At 33.7% G+C, this 27,264-nt stretch overlaps 1 protein-coding gene across 1 annotated transcript in view; it reads left to right on the forward strand.

The window, feature by feature from the left end:
- Hbs1l (HBS1 like translational GTPase) overlaps positions 1-27,264 on the forward strand; it is an 89,944-nt gene that overhangs the window by 38,524 nt on the left and 24,156 nt on the right. The window contains exons 5-8 of the mRNA XM_047558065.1: positions 17,721-17,829; positions 22,955-23,217; positions 23,649-23,814; positions 26,338-26,455. Coding sequence (XP_047414021.1) covers positions 17,721-17,829; positions 22,955-23,217; positions 23,649-23,814; positions 26,338-26,455 — 656 coding nt within the window. The remainder of the gene's footprint in view (positions 1-17,720; positions 17,830-22,954; positions 23,218-23,648; positions 23,815-26,337; positions 26,456-27,264) is intronic.

Below are 27,264 nucleotides of genomic sequence, written 5' to 3' on the forward strand. Positions count from 1 at the left end.
CAGCTTGGGAGGCAGAGGCAGGAGGTTCACAAGTTCTGAGGCCACCCTGGCAATTTAGCAAAACCTTATCAAAATAAAAACTAAAAAGGGCTGGGAATGTAGTTCAGTGGTAGAGTGCCCTGAGTTTCAAATCTATTACATTTGTTACTGTGGAGTCATTTCTAGATATTGTTACCAATACCAGCTCTTCCTAAACTATGTAGAAATGACTCTTGACCCCACATATGAATTCAAAATGGTGTTTGAGGTATAGTGTATTCATCAGGAGATACACAATGACCTATTGTATGTATTTTTAAAACTTAAATTTGTTTGTTATTCAAATACAGTAGACTTACCTTGTTTTTAAGATCTGATCTTGAAAATCCGAAAGATAGCTTTGGAAATGTCGCTCAGTAGTAGAGTACTTGCATAGCATGTGGGAGGCCCTAGGTTCAGTTACACACTGGGGGCAGGAGGAGACTAGGTTAAAATAAAGATGAGATTAAGTTTATGTAGGACTGCATATGTATATTTTATTGTCAATAAAAATAGAGTAAATGGGACCTAAATTGAGAAAATGTGAATGAAACTTAATGCCTTTTAAATTTGATTAGTATGGTATAACTTTTATTTATCATCTGTTGACAGTTGGAACCTTTTCTTGAGGTTTCCAGCTATGTTCCTGTAAACCTTTTTCCAATTTTTAGGCAGATGTACTGTGAGATTTATATTTCTCCTGAGCCTTATGCTGTATCCAAATTTCAGTGTTTTTCTGATTTTATGATCAGAAGTTGTTGATTCTCAGTGCCAGTTTCCACAGTAATTTAGAAAAGCCCAAATACTTATGTTCACTTTAATTTTAGAGTCTAGAGGAACCGGCTACCAGCATTGTGACCTAAATAAATAAATAATTTAACACTGTGCCACAGTTTTCTTATTTGTAAAATGTAGGATAATAGTTGCTGTTTCATAGGGTAATTGTGTGTTAAATGACCTCATACATATTAAGCCATTATAGTATTTTTTTGGTGTATAATAGGAGCTCCGTTGAATTTGTATTATTTTTATTGTTGAGGAGGTATTCTTCAATATACCTTCTTAGTTTTGTCCATACTAATATTATTCCTAAACTTCAGATAGAAAGGCTTAACATAATTTGTTGAGGAGAGACTTAACAATAGGTAATTCATGGGGATATAAAAGCAATCCCTATGAGTTAAAATAAGTGAAACAGAAGCCTAAGGCAGAATGATGGTGAACACCAATGTATTTGCTAGTTTGTATATATGTGCGTGTGCTTGTGAAAGTTTATCCTACTTAATTCTGTAAGTGAGAAGACTTTTTTATTTAGGTCTAACAAAATATTCAATCACAGGAATAATTTTCACAAATAACATGTAATCGGCTTCTTTTCTTTAATGGAAAATTATCAGTACCACAATATTTCTCTTATTCCCTATTCTTGAAGTAGTAGGCAGTCTTATTGCTATAAAATGGTCATAATGTTGATATTATTAAATTATAATTTTGTGTCAAGACTTGTATTCCAATGTAGAGTAGATTGAAATCTATTTACAGTTTCCTGGTTCAGTGATATTTACATAAAATTGAAATCTAGTTCCAAGAAATCATTTGGATTTTTTTACTTATGTTTGATAGGAGATGGATGCTGCATGATGGATTTGATGAGGAATTTGTAAACATTTGTTATAAAGTGAATAATTCATATCTAATAAATCACAGTCAGTGCAGCTGTAGTAGTGCAGGAAGTGGTTTATTCTCTGGGTTCGTTGGTGTACTTTCTCAATACGTGTAGTAACTAGAAGTTTAATTTTTTTTTAGATTTGGTGAATGATTTCTTGTTTCAGATAGTTTTTCTATTGAAAGTTTAACACTGGTTTCTTTGAAATTTTGAAAATTTAATTTTTGTATCTATATGTACTAGTACATTGAAATCCATTTATATGAAAAATGATCGTTGGCAAAAAACCTGGAAAACCCGTTTTTTAAATTTTTATTTTTATCTTAAACATTTTTTTAAGTTTAAGGTTTTTCAGTCAGAATGACTTTAAATGGTGAATTTCTCTCATTAACGGAGTTCATTGTGAATTTATTTTGAATGTTTCTAAATTGTGTAAATATATTTAAAAATTTCCTCCATTTGAAAGTCACTCTTCTGCAATGTCAGGGTAATCTATTTTTTTTTTTTTTTTTGGCAATGTTGCAGTGCAGGGAATTGTATCCAAGGGCATTCTACTAATGAACAATACCCCGCTCCTTTTTATATTTTATTTTGAGACAGGATTTTTCTAAGTTAGCTTTATTGGTAAACTCCAGTAAACATTTAAGTAAGAAATACAATCAACTGAACCCAAATTCTTCCATAAAATAGAAAAGGTGAGAAAACTTCCCAGTGTCTCCCTTATGCTGATATTACTATGTTACCTGAAGTAAAAACTAGTGTTTTGTATTAGTGTTTTCACATCCATGTGTACTATTCAAATTTTATTTATTTATTTATTTTTGGTGGCATCGGGGATTATACCCAGGGTTTCTTGCATACTAGGCAAGTGCTCTACCACTGATCTACACACCTAGTCCCTACTCAATTTTGAGATTACTGAGTGCCACAAGTTTACTGTTTAAAATTGTCCCTTATAATATTATTCACATTTAGTTGTATAATTTTGTGAAGGGAAAAAAAAAACACACCTTGATTGTTTTGATTGGAGTTAAAAACATTATTCCCTAGACAATAATTTTCATTTTGTAGTATTCTTGTTATATTGATGATAGTATTAAGATGATCAAATATTTTGCATTTGGTGTCATTTGGAGAGTAATCTTTAGGTATGGGAGTGAGACTCTTACTGAATAGGCTAAGTATTTATTTTTAAAAAAGAGATAATAAGGGCTAAACCATAAAAGGTCATCTGAAGTGTTCAGTTATCTTTTAGTTATGAACCTGAAACCAGTCTGCAAGAGGTAGAGGTGGTTATAGGTTGCAAAGAATGTTAAAGTGGCATGGCAAATTGTTTAATTTACCAGAGCCTGACTCCTACATCTTTAAAATTAGTTTTATACCAGGTAAATATTCTTAGTTTTTTTTTTTTTTTCTGTCTCATGACACCTGAGAGAAAGAAGTGCTTGTCAATATCATTGTCTCCCACTGACATTGATTTTCAAGGGGGAAGGAGCAAAGATGTTTCCATTCTTTTTGTCTTTCTACTCCTCCCAAGATGAGATTACCTAGATTAGAGAATGTTACCTTTTTTCGTGTGTAAAATTACACAACTTTATTAAGTATTTGGATGTCTAGTATATACTAGGCACTGGATGGAATATTGTAGAAATAACTTTTGGAGCTCAGGTTTAGTTGAAGAGGTAAGACACATCTATATTTTAATATTTTTCTATATTTTATATATAGAGAAAATATACTCTACACAAAGATATACAACAAAGGCCTTTTCTTTCTTCCATATTTTTTATTGGTGCTTTATAATTGTACATAATGATGGGATTTATTACATATTTTTACATGCAAATGATATAGCAATATAATTTGACCAATATTATTCCCCATATTTCCCCCTTCTCTCCCCTCCTGCCTTGCCCTGGTCCTTTCCCTCTACTTTACTGATCTCCATTCAATTTTCCATGAGCTCCCCGTCCCCACCTTTCATTTTGTTTTGCCTCTCTAGTTTCCACATGTGAGAGAAAACATACAACCTTTGACTTTCTGAGTTTGACTTATTTTGCTTACATAGTATTCTCAAGTTCCATCCATTTTCCTGCAACTGTCATAATTTCATTTTTTTTTATGGTTGAATAAAACTCCATTGTGTACATATGCTGCGTTTTCTTTATCCATTCATCTTGGTGTAATTTTGATAACTTTAAACAAAAAAAGAAGAAAAAACAATCTTCAGAGTGCTTCATTTCTGCTGGCTTTATGAGTTGTTAAGGACTGGCCCTTATAACAAAGGCCTTTGATATTCATGTCAAAAAGTTTTGACCTGAAGCTATCATCTTTTAGCAATTTGGGATTATTACTTGTGACCTAAAGTTGATCATGTTGTGCTATGATGTGTGCCTTAAAACCTAAATATCATTTTCCTACTTCCTAAAAATCACCAGAAGTAGAAGATCAGGAAAACAATATCCAAGTGTTTATTATTGGAGGAAGTATACCTTAGCCTTCTATTTTCCTACTAGAAATTAAAATTATATTAAATAGAAACTTCCTTTGTTAAGCAGAGAATAATGTAACTGCTAGAATGTAACTATATACAGCATATTCTTGAATTTGAAATACAAACATTAAATATAATCAGAATAATTAAGTTTAACATTAACTCATTCACAAGTATCTGAGTGGATATTAATAATGATTAGCTTCACTAAACTCACATACTCATGATCTCAACAAAGTGTTTTCATTTTCTAAAGGTTCTTGACTAGCAGTTTTTTGCATATATTTAGCTTCAAAATGATCATGATTCTGTCATCTTCTGTATGTCCTGAGGAGGTGCAGCTGGAAGACATGGAGTGGAAAGGGGAGGATGCTTTGTAAGTAGGTTGAATAGAACAACAGCAAAACTTCCACTAATCATCCATGTGGTCTTGGAGATGTCTTTAAATATTCATCTGTAAAGTGGTAGACTAGACCAAATAACCTCTAAAAATATGGCCACCAGTTTGTACAATGTATGAATCTTGACTTTGCGTAAGGACTCCACAAGAAAAGTGAATGCTTATTTTCTGACCCCCTCTTTATTATTAGTTTCTTCCTAGGCCGCCTTCTCATCCTTCATTTCTGAAGACTGTCTAGGCATTGAGTCTTAATAGTGCTCACATCACTTCTGTAAACTTGATTTTTTATTTTATGTGGATTTCTATCTTTATGTCTTGAAGGAATCTCAGATGTAGTGTGTCCGTTTCATTAACAGCATCTAGAATAGTCTTAGTTGTCGAGGTTCCTTTTTTTTCTTTTTGCCTTCCTATCTTTAAATCATCAATATGTTCACTGAATGTACTGTCTCTCATGCATTCTCTTATTTATTTTCTATGCTATAGTACTTGTTCAACTGCAGTCATAGTACTTGTGGTATGCAGAACTCTCTTTAATTTCCCGTTCTTCCCATCTGTTTATCTTGATGTCAGTCACATCTGTTAGAATGAAAACTACCTGAAAACAGTTATTAATCTTTGTATTCCCAGTGCTAAGAACATATTATAATTTAACCTGAAAAACTATAACGTTCCAAGACAATGTCTAAGCAGTATTTAATAAAATGCATTTTTTGACGGCAGTCCTCATCCACTTAAGAGTTAAACAGAGTTCTTGTATGAACTGCTGTAATTTTGCACTGAATCACAGAACTACAAGAAGTAAGGACATGACCAGAAGACTTCTCCTCGTTCCCTGGAAGGTGTTTAATATTTGGTAATGGCATGACCATCCAACCTTTCTTCCTTGGCAAAAAAAGTCTGAAGACTGTTCTTTATTTCACCCTCCACATCCATTTGTGGTATCAAGGGTACCTGATTTTACCTTGTAATATATTTTTTGATATTCCTTTCTTTGTCCCATTGGTTTTGTTTTTGTTTTGTTTTGTTTTTGCGGTGCTGGGGATTGAACCCAGAGCCATGTGCTTGCAAGGCAAGCACTCCACCAACTGAGCTATATCCCCAACCCCCATTGTTCTTATTTTAGGTGGATCCACAGAATTTCTTACGTACATTTGTGTAACAGTTTTCTAACTACTTTCCCTTCAATCTTGCTTCCAAAGTACATTTTCCATTCTGTGATTAGAGTAAGTTTTAAGTGCACAATATGATAAGTCACTTGGTGCTTCCATTCCTTACAGTCCCTTACATTTCAGAATCAAATGATCCATATGATGCACATGACTCTAAATGAATGACCTGCTTTTTTAACCTTTTGTCTCACCACTTACTTTCCTGTGTTGCACCCCCACTGGTCTACTGGCAGTTGTATGCTTTCTATCATGCTCCCTGATTTCCTTTCTCTCAATATAGATGTTTTCCTCTCCAAGACTTACTAGCACTCTTGAAGGACACTTCCCTGGTTCATCTAGGATGGGAGGGTTAGTACCTTAACCAGTACTCTTATTGTGCCTGCATTATTGAAGTTCCCTTGCTTATGTGCTTGAGTTTCTTTAGGATTGGAATTATATTTTATTCTTTGGTCTTTTTATCCCAGTACTTAGCAAAGTATTGCACAGTTGGCATTCTCTCCCTTCCCATCATTAACAAATGTGATTTTCAAAGAATAATTGTGTGATGTCAGAGACCCACAGATTGTGTGCTGTCTGTTGATGTGAACATTAAGTATATACTTGACAAGTCTCTAAGCATTTAATTCATTAACTCATTTATTTGTTCAAACATTCCTATTTTGGATACTATTGCTATTTTACAGATGAGGGAATTTAGGAACAGAAGAAAGTTAGATTGATTTGAGGCCATGTAGTGACAAGGCCTGGCTTCAAACTCTGGGTATATGGCAGCAAAGTGTATATCTTATCTACTTTACTAACCTCCAGAGCCTGGTGAATTGGCTTTTGATATGGTGTGGTTATGGGGGTCTCCAGGAGAGCATGAAACTATGCATATAAACTTACACATACTGAATTTTGTTGCTTTTTTACACAGAGGAAACAATTCTGTGGTCTTTACCACATAGGCTCAATATATCTATGCTAAAGTTGACTTCTGTGACTCATGCATTGTCAAGCCTTGACTTTCTTGTATTAGTTACCACAAATCTTTCTATGATTAAATTAAAGCATATTTTTCTTGAGAGTAATGATATTTGCATACTAGAAATAGCGTGAGCTATAGTCCTGTATCTGAGAAGATGTTTGTGTCAGAAAACTCCAGTCTGCATATGGAAATAGCAAGGAAGAGTCAATAGCAAGTTGGGTCATTCTGCAAAGTACTATGTATGGTGGGTTTTTTTTCTTAATATATTCATTGAATTTATTTTAGTGGGTGAATGAGATGATGAGGAAAAACCTAGTAGACAGAAGAGGTAGATGGATGGTTAGATCAGCTAGAAATGGAGAGCAGAGAAATGTCCTATCAGTTGCACCAGACATGCGGTACTAAGGGCTTGACTTAGGTGAGAAAGGAGAGCATAACTTTCAGAAATGTTTATGAAACCTTAATTAATAGAAGTGGTATTAGTTGGTAATTAAGATTTTGAGAAAAGGAATTAGAAATAAATGACCAAAGTCATGCTCAGTTAGATAGGAAAAGGGTATTAAGGATTACTGGTTTTGTGGGCAGGATGATTAGTTTAGGAGATGACTTATGTATTTGAAATATTGGTTTTTATATAATATGGGTAGTATATTTTTAATTTTCTTGCTACTCTTAAGAACAGTAGTTCTCAACTTGATGTAGTTTTGCTCCATAAGGAACATTTGGCAATGTCTAGAGACATATTTTGGATGGTGCTAATGGGGCAGAGGGCAGTCCCCCAACAACAATGAATTATCTCACCCTAAATTTCTGTAATGCCTAGGCTGAAAAATCTGCCTCTAGAGATTATTAGAGATGATATGATGATTGCAGGATAATTTATCATGAAATTTTTGTCTGGTAAGAGGATATGTGTTCAAAGAAGTCACATTTACAATTCCTTTTACTTTTCACCTTCATTTCATTCCTTTAAAATTTTATCAGAACATTGAAAGAGCTGTCAGGAAATTATGTATTTGTTCATATATTTAGCATTCAGTGAGTATGTGTGGATGTTATACAGTGTGTAAAATACTTTGGTTGTTGAAGTAGAGCAATGTAAACCACAGTCCTCCAGAAGTATCAAAGTCTAAAACAGGTGGTTACTTCAAACATGAAACACAACTGTTAAGACTTGCAGCTTTACCATAGAGCATTCTGAATATAATTATTCTTGGAATAATTGATTGGATAAACTTTGTACCTTTGTTTCAAAGCAGGAGGTTTTCAGTGGGTGCTTTTAGTAGTATGTTCTGTTCAGAATCATTGATGGAAAGATCCAGGGTTGTGGTAAACTAAGTGTCATTGCTAAGAAGAGTTTTACCTTATAGCTTTTAAGAAAAATCAAGTGTCTGAAGATTAGTATAGATACGTGTTTAGCAACTTAAATTGCTTTAATATGTATGCTTTTCACTTAAAATAATTTTAATTAATATGTAGTCATTACAGAATTGAAATATATAAAGCCTGAAATGAAAGTCACATTTTCCCTTTCATACCATAAGTATCATGTTTAGAAATAATCATGTTTAAAAGTTTACTTCCCTGCTTGTGGACTTTTTAATGCTAATAATAAAGTGTCATAGATCATTGCTATATAATATGGTTATTGTTTATTACACTTGATGTGCCATGATTTTCTTTTCATTCACCTAGGTCTACTTGAATGTTTTGTAATCTCTTTAACAACAGTAAACAATTTATTCATATATTGTTTGCACAGTAATTGTTATTATATCTGCATACATACATAAAAAACATACATAATATGTTTTTTATTTTATCAAATTTTTGACATACTTGCCAGGAGTAGTCAAGCTATACTTGCCAACAATGTCAGCATCCTTCTCCCCTGTCCCCTTGGCAACACTAAGATGTTCATAAAATTGAAATACTTCTACTTATCCCTACTTCCTACGTCCTCCCTCTTATCTCTCTTTTTGTCATTTCTTCTCTTTCTCTTCCTCTTCTTTCCTCTCCCTCTTCCCCTCCTCTGACATACTTTCTTTGACTTGTGTTTCTTTGACCTAATCTATTTATTGCTTGCTTTCTTTTAAAAATTTTTATTCTAGTGTGTAGGAACTGTTTTATAATGTATATTGGCCTCTTGCTTTTATTTCTGACACATTCTTTATGGTATCTTTTAATCAGAGAAATTTAAAAAATTTTATGTCAAATTTGTCAGTCTTCCATACCTGAAGCTTCAATATGTTTTTGCATTTTTTCTTTTACTTTATGTTCATATCTTTAATCAGTAAGGAATTTATATATGGTAAATCAAACAATGCTGAAGTCTTCTAATGAATTGTCAATATTCCCAGTACAATATATTGAGTAACCCATCCTTTTCCTACTGATTTGAAACACTTCTGCATATGCCAAATTTCTGTTCATAAGTATATACGTAATATTTCTATTTCTATTTCTATATGGTTTCCCTTATGCTCAGTTCCTATATATAAAAGACATATGAACATATTCCTACATTTGCAGATGTACTGTTTTTATTTATTGAGCTATTGTACCTTTCCCAGATTTTAGTTTTCTCCAGCTGTATAGGAGGTCTTGATGTCTGGTAGTTCAGGCCCCCATCATTATTCTTAATTTAAAAATTGTATTGGTCATTCTCTCACATTTACTCTTCCAACTGAACTTCAGTTATCAACTTCGCATGTTTCTCCCCAAAATAGTCTCATTGGATTTGTACTACCACATCATTCTTTTTTTGTTATGTACTCTTGAAATTTATTTGCATGACACTTAAGCAAATAAAAAATACTGGGTTCAAGCAAAGGTAAGGTGCTTTGTGTTACTATCTTTCTGTGACAGTACATGTTTATTCTAGCATTTTTTGCCCTGCAATAACCTAAATTATTTAAAAACCTGGAACTAAATGGGTACAGAAATATTCAAACTAAAAATACTGTAAACATATTCTGACTGACCACAAACTTAAGCAATTATTTTGATCTAGAATTTTCCTCCAAGGATTTTTGTAAATAACAATTAGATAATTCTGTAGGGCAAAGGTCTGATTTTTTTTTTTAAGTTTTGTTTGATGATATTTTTTAATGCTTTCACAAATATGTGTATTACAACTTCATTGTGAGGAAGGTGGCACATTTTGTAGAGGGGATTAACTTAGTCTTTGGAATATTTAAGAACCAGTTCAAGGTTCATGTTCTGTGAATTTCTAGTGGCAGAGCCTTAGATTTCAAGCCTTACCAAACTAATTAAAACTGGTTGCTCCTGTTTGGAAGAGATCTATAGGATATAAATGGGATCTTAGGGCTAAAGCTTAGGAAATATCTTTTTAGTGGCTTGGAGAAAGTGAAGGAATTATAGAATGATGAAATATGGCAGAATGTTTTATGGAGAAATTGTCATTATCATGTATAAGTACATATGGATTTTTCTCATTTAGTCTTAATTTGGCCTTCCCTATTTCTAAAGTTTCAGTAATTAGCCTTCTTAAGAATATTTGATACTTTGCTTTATTTTGTTTATTAAATGAGAAAAGGAGTCCTTGAACATAAATCTATAAAATATGTTTTAAAAAGGGTGCTTTCCGGGGCTGGGGAGATAGCTCAGCTGGTAGAGTGCTTGCCTTGCAAGCACAAGGCCCTGAGTTTGATTCCCAGCACCACAAAAAAAAAAAAAAAAAAGGGTGCTTTCCTTCAAAACCTCAATCATACAGTCTTTAAGTTTATCAAGGCTCAATTCCAGATTTGATGAAACACCTCCTACTGGAATGGTTGCCACAATAGTTTTGAAAGGGCCAACTAGGGCCAAATAACTAGGGTTAAACGCCTGACTGGTGAAGAGTGCAGAAGGTGGACCCCAATTCTGGCAAATATCAAACTAATAAATTTAGAAGTAGCATTAGTTTTCTTTTGTCATTCTTTGTTCAGAGAATGACCTGTTCTCTCTCTGTCTTGCATGTGCTTTTTGCTTGAGCCTTACTTTTGCTTATAAAAAATTCTCTTGCTGGGCCAAAAAAAAAAAAAGTTTATTGATTCTTGCCTAGTCTTTTTCAGAAGTATTGACCATTGATTCCTAAAATTTGACATTTTTCATCCTGTTTCTGCCTCTTTTAAAATTTTTTGTCAGATTAAATCTCATTTTTCTTTTTTTCATTTTTTCCCTTTTGGTGGTGTTGCTGGAGATTGAACCAAGGGCCTTGCACATGCTTGGTAGACACACTACTGCTGAGCTACATTTCTAGCCCCTCAAATCTCATTTTACTTATTAAACTTTCCATAATTACTCAGGTATATACTTTGATTTTTCTTATTTATTATAATTCATGTTCATTTCTCATGAAGCAAATACCTATGAAGCAAAGGGTAAAGTGCTTTGTGTTCATAAGCTCTTGGAGAATAGCCACTGTGTGTGACTTGTCTCCCTCCCTCCCTCCCTCCCTTTCTCTCTTCCTCTCTTTGTGTGTATGTCTCTCTCTCTCTCTCTTTTTAATTTGGCTATGTCATAGTCCTCAAGGTTCATGTCCTCTGGCAAATTAACCCCTCTGAACCTCAGTTTCTACAGAGTAATATAGGAATAATTATACCTTCTGCACACTTATTATGAAGGTTAAAAGACCATGTAAAAGCACCTGGCAGAATAGCATAGAGAATGCCTATAGCAAGTACCAGGTTGACTTTCTAGAACTCATATCTCCAAACATTAGGAGGTATTTGGTATTTATTAATTGCAAGAAATAGAGATTAAATTGAGAAGGTTTTGCCTGAAGAAGAGATTTAAGATAATTTATAAAGATGATAGAGGTCAGCTTGTGGTTGCAGAATTTGAACCCATGGGGGAGTTAATCATTAAACTGTTTCTTGAATGCTTATTATAGGCAGAGCACTGTGACATGTTCAGTGGACTGTGTGAACATATGTATCAGGTACTTCCTGCCCTCAAAGAGCTAGTAGTTTCATATTGAATGTGCTTTAAGACCATAAGAATAAGTCAGAATAAATCATGTGGATATGCAAGTAGAGGGTTTCATTACATTCAGGTGTCAGTAACAATCATGTGATGCTGTAGAGATCCAACTTTGCATCCTTTACAAGGGAATACTCATTGAAAAAGAACCTCAGGACAAGAAACCTAGATCATTTCATGCTCAAGAGAAAACCCAGATCTTCTAACTAGATTTTAGCCCCAGAAAGGAAGCACTGGAGCCCTGGAGGAAGCAGCTCATCAAAGGGTAACCACGAGGGACAAGGTGGCAGTTTCTAATTATACTTTGCTGCAGAGATAAATGGAATATAATGGTGAACTAGCGGGTCAGGTGGGTAATTTGGTGTAGGTACAGACCTTGCCAAGAAGGTGAAATTATTTGACTTTTGTCCCTTGCTTCTTTGTCAATAAAACTAGCAGACTAAACTGAATCAACTGAGTAGCCGTTATTTCTTTTGGAATGAAAAGTTTAACAAATGAACAACTTTCTATTCAACTAGGGACTAAACACCATTAAGGTATCAATCTTCAGGATGTATATATTTTGTCATAATATGATGGATGGAGTTTGCATGGCTTTAAGGGAGAACATTGATAGTTTTCCTTTGGAATAGAACACTTTGCTTTGATGTTATAGTGGCCTTTTTGATTTAAAGGACATCTTAGTGGTTTAGGAGTTCAATACAAATGTTCACAGAGCTGGAAATCTTAATTCACTTCATTATATGAAGTGGAAACTTCATATACTTTATATAAAACTTCAGAGGCGCACTGGTGACATGGTATATATATAAGGGTTTCATGCCTGTTCCTGCAAAAGAATAACAAAGAGGAAACTGAACTTAGTGAAATGAACTACTGTAAGGTAACAGCTAACTAGTGTCAGGGCAGGGACCAGAATCCAAGCTCTCTATTTCCCATCCAGTACTCATTTCTTCTTGTCATATTTGAGACTTACTGAAAATTTGGTACTCTATTTCTTGGGATTGTTATACAGTGAATGAATTTTCAGTTGGTTGGGGAAGATGAGAGGACACTGTAAACATTTTACATTTTTTTTAACATGATAGATTTGAATACTTATAGTGTATCTCCTAATGATTCATGACCAGTTATTTTAGTTATTAATTCCTTTCTGAGCTGTGCCACTAAGTCTCCCTTCCATCCAGTGTAGTGCACATCATGAGGAGGACTTTGTAATGTGGTTGAATAGTGAAAGCATATCACATCCCTTTTACAGCTCAGTGAATGACTTAATGAACATATTTTTGATCTTTGATGGTGGATAATATAATTAATTTGAATTAACATGCTTCCAAAATAGCCAAAGCCAAGGTTATCTGGTAAAGAGAGGTACTAGAGTTGGACTTACTGAACTCTTTGAAACAACTTGCAAAATACTATGTGTATGTGCATTTTTCCGTCAAGAGTATCCCATGAGTTTTGTTAGCTCTTTAAAGGATACCCAACCTTAAAAAACAAAAAGGTTTAGAAACCACTGCTTTAGTGTTTGTTGTTCAGATGCATAATGCTGGCTGCTTTCTTTTACTTCTACTTAACCAAATTTTTGAAATGCTGTATCCTGGATTTGATGTCCTATAAATAAAGATAAACAAACAAAAGCCTTATTTATTGGATCATAAGAAATAGTGCTAGATCACAGTGATTTTCTTTCTGCTTAGATTTTCTGTCTTTGGGTGATCCACCCACTTTTTAAAAGTCAGAATTGGAGTATTTAATGTGCTAAATATTTAAGTGGGGAAAGTTTTTATATGAACATAGTTGGAAGAGATTAAAAGTGAACCTGAATGTGAAGTTGGAATTAGTCCTGTAGAGCCTGGATTGAGACTCCTTTTATTGTTTCCTATTCTTAAAACAGAGGCCCAAATCCACCATGCCTCCTTCCCTTGTTTTACTCAATTGGGAATCCCTTTTCTCCCTCCTATCTGCATACGTACACACTCACCCACACAACACTCACACGCCTCATCACCACACCATTTTTATCATGTCCTAAGTATCCTCCTTCCTTATTCACTTACCCCTTCACCTTTGTTTTAACTCTGGGAACTGCTTTTTCTTGAAAGGCCAACCACTCTATAATTCTAACTCTATTTTCCTACTTGTTTCATTTCATTTGTATCCTCTCAAACCTCAGGGAGATCAACTTTATTCTCTTTCCTGCCCTTCCAACATCATTATTCTTCCATCCTTTTTTCTTCCCTTAATCTCTGCTTTGTTGAGGTTCAGGTCTTTTGCCTGAATCAATGTTTTGTTAGCTCTGCTGCAGTCATCTGCCGAACAATCTCACGACTCCTTTTCCTTATCCTTCAAACTTTAGCTGCTGGCATAGTTTTCTTCTCCATCCTCGGCTCTGCATGGTCATAACTTACTCTAGTGCATCTATATGGAAGTCACCACATTGATCTGAAACAAGTGCTTGTTCCTTGACAGCTCCATTTTCTGTGACCTTCACTTCTCATCAGCAATTCACTGTCTCATACCAGACCTTTTCACCTGTTTACCCTTCTACTTTCTCTATAGTATATCAGTAGTCTCCCTTTTCATTTCATTTATCCAGCTTAGATTTCACAGTCTCTAAAAAATTTAATATTTTTTTTGGTGGGGGTTATCTTCAGTGACTGTTGCTTTATCCTGTTGCATGTTGGTTAGAACCTTAAACCTGTTTGCAACATTATCCAACACTTGCCCTAATTTTTATGTTCAACCCTTTCTTCTTTGAGCAACAGTTATTGAAAACCTTATTCACTTTCCAGATCTTTCTACATTTCTCACCCAACTTCTGTCACTGCAGATTACTAGCTGCTATGTTAAAGAGAAAATAAAAGCAGTCCATTAGGAATTTTTATCTCCCAGTTCCTAAACATGCACATCTGCCTTCTTTTGCAATAAAAGAACCTTTTTCTAATCTTAGTTTCTACCTGCTCTTTAGACTCTATCCTTTCCACCTTCTCAAAAATTAAAATATTGATGATCTGTTCCTCATGTGTTTAACCGATCCCTTTCAGTTTTATCTTTTTCATTAACTTGATTCCACATCTCCCTTCTATCATTCTGCATTTCTCGCTTTCCAGCCAGACATCTTTAAAAAGAATCATTTTTCATACCAACCATAGAAATGAAATTATATACCCCATTTGTGTACAATGAATCAAAATGCAGTCTGTAAAAAATTAAAAGCTAAATAAAATAAATTTAAAAATAAATAAATTAAAAATTTAAAAAATCAAAGTTCAATTGGTGGAAAACACATCACTGGAGAAAAACAAAAGAATTGTGTGGCCAAATACATCATTTCTTTTACTCTGTAGCTTGCTTATTCTGCAGGTTGGATTCCAAGATTTGCTTTATTCTTTCAGCCTTACCATTACTTTGTAAATCAATTGATTTTATTAAATCCTTTCTGCAAATAGAAAAGAAAAAAAAATCATTTTTACACATCTACAGTCCCTTGCCTAAATCTTTTTGGGCCAGATTTGATTCAGATTTACAAATCTTTTTGGATTTAGAAAAGCATTACCATATATGTACCATGTGTGGTGTTAATTGCTCCAGTGGGTTGTAGAGCAAGCACCTTATAATTAAACACATTTGTTATTTCTGCTCTGAAATGTGTAGCTTTTCACTTTAAGTGAGATAAATAAGGATTGTGGATAAATAGTCTCATTTTAGTTATTTAAGTTATAAAGAACTTCCAATTTTTCATTGCTTGTGGATTTTGATGAGAGTTAGTGGATATGTACTTCTACTTCTGTTTTCTCACCTTCCTTCTGTTTTTTAACCTGTCTGGTGTTTACTTTCCCTTACTTCTTTCAAATGATTCTTGCTAATTCAACCAGTGACCTTTATATAGGGAGATCATTTCACCAGTGAACGTTCAGTTTTTTTCTCAGTTGACTGATTGGCCAGCACCCTCAGATCCTGGTGATGCCAACTCCATCAAACACTCTCTTCCCTTAGCTTCGTTGGTACTACCCTTTCCTGGCTCTCCTTTACCTTGCTGCAGGCTATTATCCTCCTAGGACCACTTTTTTTTTTTTTTAAACTACTCTCTCCTTTGGTGATTGTGTTGCCAACTACCAGTTAGGTGTTAATGAATCACAAATGTATCAGCTCAGACCTCTTTGAGTGTGATCAGTATGTTAAACTGCCTGCTTGACATTCCCTTTTAGAGATCTCAGATGGACCTAATCTTATGATTTCCCATGCCCAAACTGGTTGTCCTTCCACTTTCTCCTCTCCTTTCACTTTCCCCTTTTACCACTTGCTTTTCTCATTTAAGTGATATTTTCTGTAGAACATACATTAGGGTCTTTGGTGTTGCCTAAAAGGGCTGCATGGCTCACCCTCCTTGCCTCTCCAGCTTCTCTTTGCTCCCCTTCTGCTTTCACACACTCTGAAGTACCATGGTTTCTTCTACAGGGTCATTTTAATACAAGTTACTCTATTGAATATGCTCTTCCTTTGTATGCCAGTTAATTTCTTTTTTATAGCTTAGCTCCAGTTCTCACTTTCCTAGAGAAGCTCTCTAATTCATGTGTGCCCTATCATCAAATCTTTTCTTTCTGTTTTTGGAACTGGGGATCGAACCCAGGGGTGCTTAACCACTGAACAGCATCCCCAGCCCTTTTTTGTATTTTATTTAGAGATAGAGTCTCATTGAGTTACTTAAAGCCTTGATAAATTGCTGAGACTGGCTTTGAACTTGTGATCCTTCTGCCTCAACCTCCCAAGCTGCTGGGATTACAAGCATGTGCACTACCATGTCCAGCTGCCCTATCATCAAATCTAAGGGTACTATATATGAATTCTTTTTTTTTTTTTTTTTTTTTTGTGGTACTGGGGATTGAACCCAGGAACACTTAACTGTTCAGACAATCCCCAATCCCTTTTAAATAATATTTTATTTAGAGACAGGATCTTGCTGAGTTGCTTAGGGCCTCACTAAGTTTCTGAGGCTGGCTTTGAACTTGCGATTCTCCTGCCTCAGCTTCCGGAGCCTCTGGGATTACAGGCATGGGTGCACCTGGCACTATAAATGAATTCTTTATGACACTAGTAAAGTATTAATTTTGCATTTTTGTAACTATGTAGTATGTTTCCCCACTACACTAAGTTCTCTGAGCACAAGCATATATCTGCTTTTAATCACCTTTGTATTTCCAGCACAGTGCTTAGCATGTAGAAGGCAAACAATAAATATTTTGAGTGAGTTCTGGACATTATCTTTCTGAATTAAGTAGTTTCTATATGTTTACCAATGTAGAAATGCATTTTTTCACATTTTATGTATATTTTATGTATATTTTATGTATATTCAATCCTGATGGTACTCCTTGTGGAAATTATGAAGATACATTTTTTAAAAAATTCAAAAAATTATATAAGAATCAGATATACATTTGATCTAGTTTGTAATTTCTTTTATGTTAATTCAGTTTCTAGATCAACCTCTTCCCCATATTTGTAGTTTCTAGATATCTTACTAAGTCTAGTGTGTATAAGGAAAATACATGCAGTGTTCTAACAAAATTGAGCAGACTATCAGCTTGTTCATCAGTTTATAAATCTCACAGGATTAAAAATAATTGAGCCATCTGCTAACTGGGAAAACAGTTTTAGTGTTTTTAAGGTGTGTGGTAGGAGAGGGAGTTAGATGGTCTAGGTAAAATGTCAGAATAAGACTCAGTGCAGAAACCACTTTGTGACCTCTTACTACTGAAACTTAACAGTCAGTTCAAAATTAGGAAGAGATTTGGTGGAGGTTAAGCAAAGGAGAATCTTGACAATGGGGTATTTCCCAGAATGGGGTGATAGAATTTCTTTCAGCATTTGTATCTCACCTATTTTTTTTTTTAGAGAAAAGATATGTTTATAAAGACAAAAATTCTGTGAAAATTGTCATAGTCTATAATTTATATAACATGTAATATATATTTCTAGAAATTAACTTAGCCTTTTATATTTTACTCTTTAATTAGGAAAATCAGTAGGATCTCAGTCATCTCGAAGTGAATCTGAAATTGTGCCAAAAGTTGCTAAAATGACTGTATCTGGAAAGAAGCAAACTATGGGATTTGAAGTACCTGGGTAAGATTTTAAGTCTCTCTCCCCACTTTATGGAATCAATATTGTGACCTATTAGTCTATTAGAAAAAGAATGTCTTTCAGTTTTACATAATATAACGTCATCATTGAATTATCCCATGTCCTCAGTATAACAGTACAGAGTTGGGGATGAAAAATTAGTTTGAATTCTAGCCTTGACTGTGTGTATTACTCCATCTTACTGTTAATTTCCTTACATAAATAATTTATATCGATTTTGTGAAAGCTAGCATGTCGAGGTAGGGAATTTCTTCTACCATTAGATGGCATAGGTAATCATGGTTTAGGGTTACATGGAGTCAGTGAATCATAGAATCACCAATTTAAATTTTAATAAATAAAATATTTAAACTCTTTTAGATTTTCTTATTGAATAAAATGTAATATTGTAGGAAATACATAAAATGAAACACACCTAGAATTTCAAATATCTACTGAAAAGTGATAGTAAGTCATAAATTAGTAGCAGCTGTTCTCTATTTTTTAAATATCAAGTCTCTAAAATTCTTCCAGGAGTCTTTATAGACAAGAAAAGTGAATTGCTTGAGTCTCAAATGCACTGTTTAAAATCCTCTTAAAATTTTTTCACATTTTCCAATCATTCTGTGTGTCTACTTTTACTTCTAAATTTATGTGTTTTGCCCCTCAAAAAGAGAAAAAAACCTCAGTGTGTCCAGATCTAGGACATAGTAAGCATTCAGTATATATTAGTTCAATGATTAAATGAAAGAAAAAGTCAGTTTTTATTTTGAGTAAGTTTAACCTGTTAAAATAATTTTGAGTTGTGATTCAATTACAGAAGCTTAATGTATGTCTTTTTTCTCTCTTAATTGGGGTTGAGTTCACATAAATACTCTTTATATACTTAATATTTTAAATGCCACTTAATCCTATTGTGTTAGTATTTCCATTGAGAAGGAGAAATAAAGTAAAAAGAATATACAGTGTCCTAGGAATTTTATAGTCTTAATGTAGAAGGTTTCAGAAGTCTTAAAAGTAACATGAAGTAAATGTTAGAGAATTATATTAGAAGTAGATGCTTAGTTCTCTGAATAATGATAAAAATAATGGGTAATAAATGAAGAAGAAATATAGATAATTATGCAAATAGTTCCCACCTCTGTACTTTATTGATATTATAAAAACAAATTTGGAAGTACTGTACAGGTTAAAAAAAAGCCCATGAGGCAACATTGATGGTGGCCTATGGAAGAAGTCATCAGAATGTCATTTATTACAGATTAAGATACTCAGAAATGCTTAATAGTGCTGAAGGCCAAACAAGCTATACTTTCATAGACATTTTTGAGATTTATAATAAAGATGAGTATTTAAGATGTTCTAGTTTAGTCTCAAGAAAGTGCACAGAAGCATAAGAAAACACTTTTTAGTCAAGATTTCAGTATTATAGTTTCCCAATGGTGTCTTTAAAACAGTACAGGATAGTTAATATTTTGAGAACTAAATAGCCTTTAAGATGTTTTTGTTTTGTTTTGGTAATTTTATCATTCTAAGCACTTTTGTATCTATACAAATCAGTAGCTTAAAAAGTCAGTCTTTTTCTTAATATTACAGCAGACTTTCTAGTTTCATAGGCTTAGTTTTGTGTCTGAACATTGGGAATCAAAGTCTTTGAAAGAGTGCTTGGACAAATGTTTGCTAAATATGTTTAACTTAGTTGAAATGATAATTTAATATGCAATATACTATAAATTCATATATAGTTTTAAGGTTAAAATACCTACAAGTTTGGTTCTTATTTAAGCTTTTGGGCTAATAACATATATCACAGTGTGTTCAGTGTTGATAAGATCATTTCTGAGAGAGTGGATTAAGATATAAATTTAAAAATAGAGATAATTTATTTAAGTTTTTCTGACATCTGATTTATGAGACAGCAAGTAATGTATGGTACAGAATAAGTATTTCTTTATTCAGAAATGGAATGTGAAAAATTTAGAACATGTAGGTTATTTAACTTGAGTTCAACCTTTTTGTGACTTTTCAAAAAATTTATTTTTAGTTGTAAATGGACACAATACCTTTATTTTATTTATTTTTATGTGGTGCTGAGGATTGAACCTGGTGCCTCACACACTCAGCTACAGCCCTAGTCCTTTTTGTGACTTTTTTGAAATTGCAAATAAATCTTTGGATAAACATTATTTCTTAAATTTCTTAAATGTAGGTTTTGTGGGTTTTTTTGTTTTTTGGGTTTTTTTTTGTACCAGAGATTGAACCTGGGGTGCTTATCCACTGAGCCACACCCCAGGTTTTTTTTTTTTTTTGTTTGTTTGTTTGTTTTTTCTTTACTTATTTTTCATTTTGAGACAGGGTCTTGCTAAGTTGTCTAAAGCCTCCCTAAGTTACAGAGGCTAACCTTGAACTTATGATCCTCCCACCTCAAACTCTTTAGTTTCTGAGATTATAGACATGTGCCACCACACTTGGCTCAAATTTAGTTTTAAAATCTGAGAAATAAGTCTGTCAAAAATTGCATTCACAGATATGTTAAATTTGCTTGGAAACCAAAAGTCTCTAAAATAAAACAAAGAATATGTGCTAACAAAATATATGCAAGCAAAAATGGTTAGAACATTGTATAGAACAAATACTCTGTACTTAACCTCTTAAAATTAAATTATTCGCCTTTAGTATGTTAATTAATAGCCTCTAATACGTTATTAATAGTCCCTTTTATGGAAAGATAGTATAGGAGAAAAAGAAACTAGTCTTTTTATAATATTAAATAAGGTTACAAAATTATACCAGAAAGCACCTAAAAAAAATTTAACCAACTTTTTCTTTCATTCTCAGCAGTCAGTAGTTATAAACCTGAATTTAGAATGATCATTTTTTTAGACCTTTCTTGGAGATTTTTCAAGTTTTAAAACATTGATTTTTGTTATAATATGTGGAAGTTTTTACTAAGTGCAGACTTACCTAAAGATGCTTTTCTAATTGCATTGGTCATTTTCCTCTAACACTATATAATTTTAATTAATTAATTTGCAACTTAAGATTTACTTAAAAAGGGAATGTGATATTGAAAGTGAGAGAAAAGCAAACCTTTCCAGTTATTAAATTGTAGATGAAACAGTCAGGTCAGCCCTGATTTCCCAAGTCGCCCCTCAGATGGCTTCATGGAGTGGTGGGTATGCTGAACTTCTAGGACTGGCCCACTCTTCCAGCCAAACTGTCTACTGTTATCTGTTTTTCATATGGATTTATTATAAGCTTTCCTCTCAAGAAAAGATTCTGTAACTGAGAACAAAAAGATTTGAAGCCAGAGATTGAGATTTCTCCCAGGTCTGATCAAAACCAGAGCTTATGTCTAGTCATTTGGGCAGAATACTTTTATATACACTATTTTAGTTCTGATTAGTTACACATGATATTAGAATGCATTTTGACACATCATACATAAATGGAGTATAACTTCTCATTCTGGTTGTACATGATGTGGAATCACACCAGTTGTGAATCTTATATGTACATAGAGTAATAATGTCTGAGTCATTCTACTATCCTTTCTCCCCCCATGGCCTCTCCTCTCCCCCTCTGCCTAATGCAAAGTACCTCTATTTTTCCCTAGCCACCCCCAATTCTGAATTATTAACACCTTTAAGTTTGATTTAAAAGTGTGGGGTCAGCTTCCACATACTAATATTTTTCCTGGTAGTTCAAGATGGAGCTCATCTGTCCAAGCAGTGCTAAAAAATGAACACCTAAATTGGTTAGAAGAAATTTGAAAAACAGTGAGAATGGATATGAGGGATTTTTGCTTGTTTGTTTGTTTGTTTTGTTTGTTTGCAGTACTGGAAATTGAAACCAAGGGTGCTGTGCCACTGAGCCACATTCCCTGCCCCATTTTTCTCTTTTCTTTTTTCTTATGAGGCAGAATCTACCTGAGTTACCCAGGCAGACCTTGAACTTGGGAGTTCTCCTACCTTAACTTCTTCAGTAGCTGGGATTCCATGCATGTGCCACCAGTGAGGTTTTTAATAAAGTTGAAAATGTAATTAATATGTCTCTTTTCCTGAGGAATAAGATAAAGGGTTAATGTTGAGCCTATAAAACTGTCCTGAGAGGGTAAATGTTGTCTACTTTTGTTAACAGTGGGCAAGAAGGAAATAGATGTACTCTTCTTACACATTTCCATTGTATTGCAATCTTTGTCAGCTCCATTTGAGTTGGATATAATTGGTTTCATTTTTAATATCTTTCAATTTAACCTACTCTTATTCCTAATTCTGTTTATCCTATCTGTCAAAGTAAGTGCAAGGCATAGTGTCATCTGGTTGGTGAGGTTGCATGCTTTATGGCCATGCATGAGGTGATGGTGCTGGTGCTCCTTCTGCTGGGAGTAGTCAGTCACAGAGCTGAGGAAGCACTAAGGGCAGTGTTTACTTTTGGAAGGCATTATCATTATCAAGGAGAGGATAAATTAAGTTAGGAAGTCTTGTTTCTACTTTATGTATATGAGTCCCTCAGAGCATAAGCTTTTATGAACCACAGATAATTATTTCATTTCTGTATCCTTTTTTCTTTGCAATGTCAATCCCTATTTTATGTTGTAGATTTTAGTAAATCAAGTGCTTGTTGAACAAATGAATTTAAGCTCTTTTGACAAAAAATTTAAGAAACAGTAGACATTTAGTGATATTTCTCTTAAGCTTAGTGTTTGAGCAGAAAAGATTATAGTCCTGTTAAAATGATGAATTAGTGGTAAAATGATTTTTAATACTAGTTTATATCAACATATTTGGTGCTATTTTTATAAAATATCTACTTTATGTCATGTGTTTTGACAGGATTGATTATATGGCAAAAGCAATGGGCTCGGACTTTGAATTTCAGTTATTTTACAGTATATGTTTTTCATATCTTATTTTTGATAGCCTTCTTCTCCTGGGAGTCTGTATTTATGTGGTTTGGTTCTGACTACTTATCATTTCCACCTTAACAGACACTAGCCACTTAAAAGGGATCATTTTTAGTCTGGAATGTAAAGAATTTTGAAGAGACATCTTTGCTGCCCTTACAACACTTATAGGACATCAGTCAAATTGGTTTCAAACACTTCTTTCCTATCTGCTTTCTGTAGAGTAACTTCTGAAGAAAATGGTCATAGTTTCCAGACACCTCAAAAAGTACCTCCTGGTGAAGATACCAGCATTGCTTCTTCTGATGTTCTTGACACCGTTTCTAAATCATCTCTTCCACCTCTCAACATTCAAACCTCAGAAGAACAGAGTTTGACACCAACACCAATGAAAAAGGCTGGCAAGCTGAGACAGCAAATAGATGTGAAAGCAGAACTGGAGAAACGGCAAGGCGGGAAGCAACTCCTCAACCTGGTGGTCATTGGTATGCCTTCTGTTCCTCTGGATTGTCAGTCAGCTCTGTCTTAGCCTGACTGTGTCTAGAGGCAGCAGAGAAATTCTGAATGTCCCCATGGGTATAATGGACATAATGCAAGGGGGCATTGCATCATAATGCTTTCTGGTTACCCTGGGTGAAATAATGCTAAGTTACCAATCATTAGATTTGGTTTGTGGCATTTTCATTTTGTGAACATTTTGGAATTGACATGTATTTCCAAGAATCAGGGAAATTTATCCCCTCTCCAAAGAGACATGCTCGATCTCTTTAGATGTTTTAACTGTCATTTGATAAAAATTAGTATTTATTACTCTAAACACTGACCTGAACTGTTGAATCACATATCCTTGCAGTGCCTCAATGTGAGCAACATCTGAAAATGTACCCAGTATTAATCCTGAATCAATTTTCCTTAGGTCATGTTGATGCTGGGAAAAGTACCCTGATGGGCCATATGCTTTATCTTCTGGGTAATGTAAACAAAAGAACAATGCATAAATATGAACAAGAATCTAAAAAGGCTGGCAAGGCTTCGTTTGCATATGCATGGGTCTTGGATGAGACTGGTGAAGAAAGGGAAAGGTAGTCACTTACTTAAAAATTTTCAGTTTGAAATGATAATCTTTTAAGTGTGTAATATGTGTTAAATATGTAAATCATACCATGAAATGCTTTTAATAATCAGGGAATTATTTTTATTGTTCACCATAATTACTTTTTTCCCCTTTCGAATTCTGCAAGATTAAAAGAATGTTTATGAAAAACAATTAAGACACAAAGAAAGAAGAGACAGATATCTGAAGCTAATTTTTCTGTAGGAGAGGTTTCAATTGTCGTTTCTCTAAGTATATGTCAAATTGTTTTGATTTTTGAATTAAATTTATGAGTGAGACTTATAATTTTACATTAGGTTATAAAGGAAGGGTGAACTACAGTAAGCTGTCTTCTGTCAGGATTCAAAATGACCAATGAATTCAAAATACCATACTGAATTCATTTTATACTTTACGTACTATGTTTTCATGAAAAATCGAACAGTGACATAATTAAACCTACATCCTACTGTACAGATACAATATAGCCAGTTCTTCCTTATGTCTCTGTTTTGGTGCTTAATGCCAATTTTGGAGGGATTCTAGCAGAACAATGTGGATACATACTTCTGACAAAAGAATTGTATTTCTTTTGAAGTCTTTTTAGAGTGACCATATAAATCATATTAGGGCTATTAGGGATGGAAACCCAAAGGACACATTAATAATTAAGCAAAATGGCAAATACACCAATTATGTCAGGATAATGACTAATAACCTGTGAAGTCCCATAAAAGTCCTAAATTAACAAAGGGATTGAATTGTGTTCCCCACTGTCTTCAATCTAAATATGATTAGAGAATATATCTAGATTTTCATACTTTTTTAGGTGTATGTTTATTTTCTTGAGGTCTTAGTCTACGTTATATTAGGTAATTCTCAATAAAGCAGGCCACAGTATTGCTTAGCTCTTCTGATAAATAGAAATTTATGTCATAGTGATCTTTATTCCCTTATAGGTATCTTGTAAACTGTGTAGCATCATAAACCTGTTTTTCACCCTCGTAAGAAAAAACTACTGTGCAGATGCCAATTTTAGGAAAATATTAGAAGCTTAAATTATTTCTTCCTGTTTAACAAGGAGATTATTGAAGCTTATGGCCTTTTAGCTTCCGTCATACCATCTAATTAAATAGGAAAAGAGCTTGAGAACAATATAACTGAAGTTAGAATGACTAATAATCTCCTTTATACCTATAATGATTAACCATTTTATTTTTTTGAATTCTGTGTCTGCTACTTAGCTGTCACAGTTTTGCTACTGCCAGTTCTGTATTACTCAGTATGACATACTTTTTAGAATATTTTTCATTCTGTAGGTAGCAGAAGCTTCCAGGTGCATATTAGAAGTTTTAACTCACTCCCTATATGTTCCTAATAGCATTTTAAAATACATTATGTTGCTTACCCAGTCACGTTAAATATTTGTATCCTCTGTTCTCACATGTCGAAGAATAGAAATTAGTAAGCTGAGTGACATTTTCATATTCTCAGGGTTACAAATTCAGACCACAGACGGGCCAGAGGAGTACACTTGGGTCAGATAGTCTAGGGAGGAACTCAGATGGTGATGGTTCATGACTATTCTCACGGTGCCTGTGGTTCCTGGATGATTTGAAGATTATTGAAGAGAATTATGCATCACTTTGGCAAACTCAAGTAGCTGGTGGTTTCAGTTAAACTCAAAGGACTTGACGAAGGAGACCCATTTTATCTTCTTTTTATCTTTACTGAGGGGATAAACCTATTTATTGTTTATTGTGATTATTGGGATTATTTTGGTAGTAAAAAGGAGTACTGTTGTTTCTTAATTTTCAATGATCCTGGAGCAAACCTTGTTTATTGTCCACATAATTTCCCTTTCTAAATCTTAGAGCTCTAGAATGACTCAGTGCTCTTGTAGATTTTCATTGGCTTTTTAATCTGAATTTTCATTTTTGTGACTGAAAAGAGGCATTGTGTTGGTCTCCAAGAAGGATGAAATGAGAAATGAAGCCGACTGCTTTCATCTCTCTAAATTTTCAAAAAATTGGTCATCTCCTTTGACATTTCCTATTTTATAAATGTGTGATCAGCTTGTCAAATGGAAGTTTTTAAAGTGTTTTTCTCTAATTAGTAAAGTATAACAGAACACAAGGACCACTACCTCTTGATGGTGGTTTTTCATTTTATCTTTTCTCATGCTTAGTATGTATTTTTCTCCCATCTAGAAATGTCCTAGTTAAGCTTTCTTTGTTCATAATTTATACTATTTGTCATAAAAAATTAAGGAAAGGGGAAAAAAACCTATCATTTTGATTGAACTCTTACTGTATTCACAACCTTATTTTAAAGCCAAATGGGTATCATTCTATTATAGCTGATATTCCAGCCCCAGTTAATAGATTTGTTCTTCAAAAGAATGGTCTATTTAAGAAATAAAAATTTGGATAATTTAACCTATTGGTAAGTAATTTAACCCATATCACTGATTATTTATAACAGTACATTCTAATCATTTTATGTTTTGAAGGGGAGTAACAATGGATGTTGGTATGACAAAGTTTGAAACTACGACTAAAGTTATTACATTAATGGATGCTCCAGGCCATAAGGATTTCATTCCAAATATGATTACAGGAGCAGCCCAGGTACCAGATATTTTGTTAATTCTATATTGTACATTGATTAAATATAAATTTTGGGGGGGTTGGTACAGGGGATTCAACCCAGGGGCTCTTAACCACACAGCCATATTCCCAACCCTTTGAAAATATTTTATTTAGAGATGGGGTCTTGCTGAGTTGCTTAGGACCTCACTAAGATGCTGAGGCTGACTTTGAACTCATTATCCTCTTGCCTCAGCCTCCCAAGTTGCTGTGAGTACTGACATGCGCTACCATACCCAGCTTATACATAAATTTCTTGATGTGCAGTTTGTAATTCTAGGATTTTAACTTTTAAAATATTTTAAAATTAAAAATTTTAACTTTTAGGGTCTGGGGTTGTGGCTCAGTGGTAGAGTACTTGCCCAGCATGTGTGAGGCACTGCGTTTGATCCTCAGCACCACATAAAATAAATAAATAAAATAAAGGTATTGTGTTTATTTACAACTAAAAAAATCTTTAAAAAATTTTAACTTTGAACATTCTGAAAGAATTGAGAAATGTATTTTTCACAATCTCTTTATGTGAACTTTATAAAGCCATTTCTTTTGTCTCATGAAGAAGCAAATATTATAAAAGCTATGAATTTTTTGTAGTTAAAAATAATGGTAAAGTAATTAAGAAGCATAGCCTTATATTTCATTTATTGATAAGTTGAAATGATTATTTCAAGTTTTGCTTTATTACTCTATTTTCAAGTCCTGTATCTTTTTAAGGGACTAATTTATGCAGAAAATAATGAAGCTTGGGTTGGGGTTCATGACCCAGTGGTTTATTTACTTCATTTGTAAAA

This window comes from Sciurus carolinensis, chromosome 7 (genome assembly GCF_902686445.1).
Source record: "Sciurus carolinensis chromosome 7, mSciCar1.2, whole genome shotgun sequence".
NCBI lineage: Eukaryota > Metazoa > Chordata > Mammalia > Rodentia > Sciuridae > Sciurus > Sciurus carolinensis.